Source organism: Pteropus alecto, unplaced genomic scaffold (genome assembly GCF_000325575.1).
Source record: "Pteropus alecto unplaced genomic scaffold, ASM32557v1 scaffold143, whole genome shotgun sequence".
NCBI classification, from domain to species: Eukaryota; Metazoa; Chordata; class Mammalia; order Chiroptera; family Pteropodidae; genus Pteropus; species Pteropus alecto.
The window spans coordinates 4,696,370-4,703,914 of NW_006434828.1; the positions used below are offsets into that span (position 1 = coordinate 4,696,370).

The 7,545-nt window shown below is 53.4% G+C and overlaps 1 protein-coding gene and 1 pseudogene across 3 annotated transcripts in view; both read left to right on the forward strand.

Annotated features, from left to right (window-relative positions):
• The first annotated feature begins 78 nt into the window (after positions 1-78).
• ING5 (inhibitor of growth family member 5) overlaps positions 79-7,545 on the forward strand; it is a 19,608-nt gene continuing 12,141 nt past the window's right edge. The window contains exons 1-5 of one of the 3 annotated variants that reach the window (XM_015587859.2): positions 79-422; positions 2,207-2,278; positions 4,335-4,501; positions 5,508-5,619; positions 5,785-5,878. In XM_015587859.2, coding sequence (XP_015443345.1) covers positions 2,251-2,278; positions 4,335-4,501; positions 5,508-5,619; positions 5,785-5,878 — 401 coding nt within the window. In that variant the 5' untranslated portion in view covers positions 79-422; positions 2,207-2,250. Of the gene's footprint in view, positions 423-451; positions 578-2,206; positions 2,279-4,334; positions 4,502-5,507; positions 5,620-5,784; positions 5,879-7,545 lie in introns of those variants that run through there. The other 2 variants (XM_015587858.2, XM_025045413.1) reach the window with 2 other exon arrangements.
• On the forward strand, positions 1,159-1,277 carry LOC112478341 (annotated as a pseudogene).

The window sequence follows — 7,545 nt, forward strand, 5'->3', positions numbered from 1 at the left end:
AGCGAGCCCCATCTCGGACAGGCCCCGCCCCTCTCTCCCGGGCTCGGCTCGGTGCCCCGCCCCTCCCCGACTGGGGCCCATTCTGTCCTCTTTTGGCCCCTACTCTTCCTTCTTGGCTAGGTCTCCCCCCATGCGGCCCCACCCTCCTTGGTTAGGGTCTTCTGTCCCCGGCTCAGCCCCGCCCTCCTGGCCAGGCCCCGCCCTCCTCGGGGAGGCCCACCCCTCTCTTCCCGCCTCTGTCCCCTCCACTCCCCGCCCTCGGCCCCGCCCCGTTCTGGGCTAGGCCATGCCCATCTGACCACGCCCTCCTCGGGTTGGCCCCGCCCCTACCGCGCAAGCCTAAGAAGGGGGGTCCCACCCCGGTTGGAAGCTGGTGCAGGACTGAGGGGCTCTGGGCCTAGGACCCGCGGAGTAACTTCCAGGTGCTTAATCTCAGCTTGCGCATCTGCAGGATGGGGAGGCGGTGCTGGCATGGAGGGTCTCCCGGGGTGCTTTCCTTTCCGCAGGAGACCTTACGGACGGGACTGGTTAAAGTCTGCGAGGCTCCTGCAGCTGTCCTGTCTACCTGTAGCTCAGGGTGAACCCTCCTGTACTTCTGAGCAGACGGTTATTCCCCGCATTTCACAGAGGCTGAGTAGCTTGTCAGGGTCAAACACATTTGAACCCAGCGGGGCTGGCTCCAGCAGGGGTGTGGCCTGGGGGGATATTGAGTTGGGCTTGGGGGACTTTGGAGTGCTGTGCTGCACTGGGGTTATGCACAGTCTCTCAGGCCTGGGTGCCCCACTTGAGGCTGCTGAGTAGGGGCCCCTGCTCTTGGGGAGACCGTGGGGATCAACTCTCCCGAAAGGGTTGTCCAGTCCTCGGCATTTGTTCTGCTGTCCTGGCCTGTCCTGAGCACGTGCAGGGAGGGTTTTCTCGCGTTGTCACCAGAGAGGCCTGCACCCAGGTGTTTGCTGGGGAGCACTGTCACTTGCCCTTCTCTGTCCCACTACCTCCCCAATGGGCCCCATGAAGAGTCTGAGGATTGTGAGTTATGTCACGTGGGGGCTCCTGCTTGCTCCCTACACACCTGCTGTGTGCCAGGAAAGCAGACAGGAGCCCCATTTTTCTGGAACTTACTGTCAAATAGGCAGATGGATTTCTAAAAAGTTCACAGAAGTCTACAGCCATGCCACTCTGAACAAGCCCGATTCTGTCTGATTTTGGAAGCTAAGCAGGGTCGGGCCTGGTTAGTACTTGGATGGGAGACCACCTAGGAAGACCAGGTTCTGTAAGCATAAAAAATAAAAAGTTCACAGAAGATGAAGGGCCAGGTCCTGAGAGCAAGGGTGGGCCTGTCCTGCAGAGCCCTGGGGAGTAGGACAGAGCAAGGAGGTCCCGGCAGGGCGTGCTGAGCCCAGAGGCTATGCTGGGAGTTTGCAAGACTGGGTGAGCTGGGAGCGCTGGGGCTTTGGTTAGCAGCTTCGGAAGATTAGGTTAAGGTCTCAAAATGACCACTGGCAGGCGGGGAGATTGGAGGGGTGCCAAGGCTGGATGCGGGAGCCCAGTTGGGGACTCACTGTGGCCGTGCAGGCGGGTAAGGAGATTGTCCTGGACTAGGGGGATGGCAGTGCAGACAGGTAAGCAAGGTCCTCGCCCTGCACCATCCTGCACGGCCTGTTTAAATGAATTAAACAAGTGAAATTAGAGGTTCAGCCCTCAGTGGAACTCCCCCACTTCCCATGCTCAGTGGCTCTAGCGGCGCTCGTCATCAGGCAGCTCAGAGTAGTTTTCCATCCTTGCAGGAAGTTCTGTTGGCCAGCACTGATCTGCACTGCCTAGGGCACTGGGGTTCAGAGTATGGTGAGGGAAGGTCACGGAGGACCCCAGCATTTGGGACTGGCTAGCTGTGGCGGGTAATTTAGCAGCACGAATGGCTTGGGGTCTTAAGCGGGAGAGTCACAGCCATCCTCGCTGCCTCTGCTCACAGCTTGTTTCTAAGTTCACCTCTGGCTTCTCCAGCTTCTGACAGCTTCTGATGTGTGTCGGCCCGTTAGCAGTGTTTGGTGGCTCATGCGTCTGTCCCTAAAAGAAGATATCTTTATCCTTGTCCCCTGCAAACCCGAACAAAAACAGAAGGCAAAGCAGGCTCGTTATCTGCGGACTTTAGGTGCAAAGCCTGGAGGCAGGTCTGAGTGCTGCTCTGAGAAGTCTGTGTCTGTTTCAGGTATCGAGAACCTTCCCTGTGAACTTCAGAGGAACTTCCAGCTGATGCGAGAACTGGACCAGAGGACAGAAGGTGGGTTCAGGCCTTCAGTACAGCCAGGGAGGGGAGGCGCTAGGATACTGGGGTGGCACTGGGTGACCAGGGGAGGGGCCTGGTGCAGTGGGGCTGCGGCCCAGCCTTAAGCTGTGGGTGCGGATGGTGTCTTAGAGAGAGCACTAACACTTTAAACCAGACTTCGTTCCTCCGGTTCTTACGCATTTTCAGATCACGGCTTTGTAAGCATCATCCCCTCCTTATAGTCAAAGTGTTTATTAACTTTTTCTCTCTTTTAAAAGATTTTCTAATTTTAAACTATATGCAGATGCATAGTTTAAAAAGTGCTTTTGATCTCTTGGTATTTAACTCTCTATTTCTAAGTATCACATTTTGCTGTTATTTCTTACTTTATTTCCCTTCAGTTTTCGATTTTAGTCATCATGGAAAATGAAGACCTCCTCTCCAGTTGCACCCCACCCACCTTGTGCACCCCGCCTTGCTTCCCCGCCTCCCGGGGGTTGTGGGTTGGGGTTTGCGTCGTAGACCAGTGATGGCGATGCGTTCCCATCGGGACCACTCTGTGGGGAGCTTACGACTGAGCCACGCCATGTGCTTTGCTTACGTGACTTTTTGAATGACTGTGCTTTTCTTGGAGTTCCTAATGGCTTTGTTTGTTGGTTTTGTTTTCCACATTCCACACACGTTCCGCGTTATCAGTGTCTGCTGCCCAGGTTCTCTGTGGCTCTGCTCGCTCTGCACTGACACCTCCCCAGGAGCCCTCTGTCCTCAGATACCCTGGGCCGGCGGTTTCTGGCCCTGGGTCTTCCTGGCCTCCCTCTTTGCTGCTCCTTCTTCTCGCTGGGACGTGTTTCCTGGGCCCTGAATGTCCTCGTTCTTGCTCTGCCCCCTCGTTTCCTAGGAGCTTTGCCTCTGGTCTCCTCCTGAGAAAGGGTACATGGGAAGGCGTGCCTGAGGACGTGTTTGTTCTGGCCTCATGTTGACTTGTCGTGTGGCTGGGAACAGCCTTCCAGGGTGACAGCCACCCCCTGGACGTGCGAGGCATTCCGCCCTGGCTCACTGCTGCCACGCTGCTGCGGATGCGTCAGAGGCCCCTGGGTCCCCAGCTTTTATAGGCGTGGCCCTTCTCCTGCCCTGTTTGAAAGTTCCAGGCTGTCCTTAGCCCTGGGGTGTTACATTTCCTGATGATGAGCGTGGCGGTGGGTGCTTCCCATTCATTTTCCTTATCGGAATGGCTGTGGTTTTTCACTAAGGCGCAGCAGCCTGACTCGCAAATACGGAGCCTACTTTCATTACGAAATAACAGCATTTACATTCCGAAATAAGCATAAACAGCATAAGTACGAGTTGCTTAATGCACGTCACCCGGTGAACCTCTTGCAGGTGAAGTGGTGCCTCTGACCCCTGGGGACCTTTGTGACAGGCAGCCACCCTGAGCTTCCCTGCCTCTGCGCCAGAGCCGAGAGCCGCGTCTGCTCCGCCCTCGACATTTGTGAACCACGCAGGGCGTCTCATCTGTCAGGGCCAGCCCAGAAGCCATGTGGTCCTGGAGTCATGTGTCTGCTAAATGGCTGTAGCCTGGCTCGGTGCTTGAAATTCCTGCTTAGTGTCCCCTTCTGTGGTTTACTCCCTGCTGTCACGTGGGGCAGCAGTTGGTTCTTTTTGCTGCTGGACAACAGCACATCTATCTCTGAGCGAAGGCTGGACATTTTGGTTGATTTGTGCAGCTATGACTGTTTCCCCAGCGTGTCCTGGCGTCTGAGTCTTTAGGGTGTGCGCCTAAGGTAGTGGGCCAGGTGCCCGGGGAGGTGAGCGCGTGTTATTCAAACCGGGACCCCTGAGGGTCATACGGGGCAGGGCGCACGCCCGCTGGGGTGGCAGTCACATCCCGGGACAGCCCTGGGCGTCGCCCAGCTTGGAGCGTCTGCACGGCCCCACGATGCCTCCCTGTCTGCGGAGTGCGGGCTGTCACCTCTTTGCCAAAACTCGGTATCGTCGGGCTCCGTCTGCCGCCAGCCCGCTGAGTGTGTGCTGGCGCACCGTCAGGGACCGGCTTCCCGCCTTTCTCTGTCAGATAAGAAAGCCGAGATCGACACGCTGGCGGCGGAGTACATCGCCTCGGTGAGGGCCCTGTCTGCGGAGCAGCGCGTGGCGCATCTGCAGAGGATCCAGAGCGCCTACAGCCGCTGCAAGGAGTACAGCGACGACAAGGTGCAGCTGGCCATGCAGACCTACGAGATGGTGAGGCTGCTCGCAGCGCGGGTGCCGAGGGACGCGTCCCTCACGGGACGGAACTGTGTGTCGTTGTGTTGGCTTGTGTACGTGGCTGGGGACGCCGTCTGTTTTATCCGTTTTTATATGTATTTTAATTCTCTTTTTGGTCAGCTTTAGAAAAGTCCTAGAATGTGTTGTATCATGTTTGCTCACCTCATGTGGTGACACAGGGCTTTGTCCCGCAGTGCACGTGAGGTCGTGTGGTGAAGCCCTGCTGTCCTCCTGGGTGGCCACCTGACTGAGGCCCTACCCCGCCTCTCCCATAACATGACAGCGATTTCTTCAAAACCTGAGTTAAGATATGTTTGAAAAAGAATACCCTAGATGGACACCTTGATGCTTATATTTGAGATTTTGATGCCCAAACTTCTGTGTCTTTAGAGTAAGCGGCCTGTTTTCTGGAGTGTTAGGTTCGATCAGTGACCATTAAGGCAGATTTTCTCTGTGGCGTGTGATGCACTTGGGGCTGCGGTTCATTTCCAGACTTGGCAGGTGGTGTTGCTCGCCTCGTGGGCTGGGACCTCCGGGATCAGCGACTGTCAGGCCCGGTTCTCCAGCTGAGCGCGTGCCGGCACTCTGGGCAGGGTCGCCCCACACACGTCTTGCTGGGCGCTCGCTCGTCAGCTCGTCCGGCACCTGCAGTGCTAGGCCGGTAGCCTGTTCTCTCTCTTTTTTTTGGTTATCCTGTTTAAGGACCTCTGTGTTTTTAAATTAGGACTCAGGCCAAGTGTCCTCACCCCTACCCCACTGCACTTCACAAGTCTCACCGCCGACCTCCAGGGTTCCTCCTGAGCGGGGTGTATCCCGGCAAGGTGGCAGGGAAGGCCCTGCAGACACTTCGAAGCAGCGGCCGCGTTTTCGCTGAGCTTCGTTAACTGGAGACCCAGTTAAAGGGCCTGCAGGTGCTCGCTGCCGGACTTGCAGATCGTCGCTTTCCGTTTTAAATGAGGCCCACACGCGTCCTTCTGCGCAGGTGGATAAACACATCCGAAGGCTCGATGCGGACCTGGCGCGCTTCGAAGCAGACCTCAAGGACAAGATGGAGGGCAGCGACTTCGAGAGCTCTGGAGCACGAGGGTTAAAAAGCGAGTCTGCCAGTTTTCCCTTATTTTGTTATTTTAACTATGGCGTATTGAAGAATTTTGTTTGTTAAATGTGTTAGGAACGTTACAGTAAATATCGTGTTTGGTCAAACCTTGTCCTGTTCAGTGAATTTGGTGAAAACAGCTGGGGTCTTTGTTGTCTTTCAGAAGGTCGAGGTCAGAAAGAAAAGAGAGGCTCCCGCGGCCGAGGCCGGAGAACCTCCGAGGAAGACACTCCGAAGAAGAAGAAGCACAAAGGAGGGTGAGAGCCCGTTTTTCTTTTCTCTTTTCCCCGAGACACCATCAGTATTTGTCAGGGCTAGAACAGCAGTGACAGCCGCCCCGAGGAAGCGCGCACAGTGCCGGTGCAGCCGCAGAGCTTCGGGCGTTACGGGTGCCGGTCTGGCGGTCCCCCAGCAGCCCGGGGCGAGCAGCATTGTCACCGGTGGTCCCCAGGGAGGGTGCCTGCCCGAGCTGGACAGCCAGCGTGCGGGAGCACCCGGCGTGCTGCCCAGCCCCTTCTCTGAGCCTGTGTCCTGCCTCTCCGGTGACACGACAGTGTGTGTTACAGTTCAAGCTAACCCACTCTTTAGTAGCTGAATATATATCTGTTGATCATTTCGTATATAGGTGTATATTTGTACATATTTATCATTGTGTGATTACGTTTATTAAATATACATGTCATTTAACTTGAAGTTGAGAATGTTTCATTTGAAGCCTCCCACGTGCCCCCCACCCCCCAGGTACTGCAGTGTCACTTCACAGAAGTGATATTTAGACTAAACAGAAAATGGTAAAATGCCAGGTGGCTTCTGTGACGATTCTGACGGTTATAGGGAGAGGTCAGAAGACCTAGTTCCTGACAGAAAGGGAAAAGCTTTATTATTAAAGCCTGGGTTCAAACTTTCATCTTTCAAAAAAGCCCAGATGCCAGCCTGGGCGTTGTGAAGCAGCAGGGTGCAGACCAGCTCACGGCCCAGAGGCGCGGTGTGATGAAGCGCTGTAGGAGGCGCGGCCTCGTCCCCGCGGCCTCGTCGGTGACTGGCTGCTGCCAGCAGCCCTTTCCCGTGCCCGTCAGAACCATGACCTCCCTAAGCCCCAGACAAGCACGATCCCCACTTATCTAGTGTGGATTCCCATTCTTTCTTCCTAATTTTGTCTCCTGTGTGTGCTTCCTGGACATTAACCTTCGAGATTAACTTTATTTATATATATAATTTACATACAGGAAGATGTTCTCATTTTATGTATAAGGTTTGATGCTGCATTTGAGTTTTTTGAAGTTTTGGAACGATCCAGGCTTTCTGTTTCTTTTTGAGTCAATTTTGGTAATCTGTCTTTCAGGGATTTGTTGTTTCATATAAGTTGTCTGATTTATTGACTTCGAGTTGTTTATAATGTTGCATTATTCTTCTGATGTTGTAGGATCTGTAGAGATGACTGCTTTTTCAGGCCTGATGATATTGGTAATTTATGTCGTTTCTCGTTTTGTCTTGATCTTTTCAGAGAGGTGGCATTTGGTTTTATTGATTTTTATTTTCATTGTTTCCTCTTACATTTAATTCTCCTCTTTTATTATTTCTTTTTTCCTACTAAACTCAGATTTACTTTGCTTTTCTTTTTCTATCTTTTTAAGTTAGAAGTAGTTTAGATCATTGATTTTCACACCTTTTCTAATATAAGTATGTAAAACTATAAATTTTATTGTACTTCTCGCAAATTTTGATATGCTGTATTTTTATTCCATTCAAAATATTTGAAAATTTCCTTTATGGCTTTCTGACCCATGGCTTATGTAGAGGTATATTTCCCAGTTTCCGAGTAATTTGGGATTTTCTGTGTCACTTTCTGATTTCAATTGCAGTTTTAATTTTGCTGTGATTAGAGGACATTTTATGATTGAAACTCTGCAGCTGCCTAAGAGTC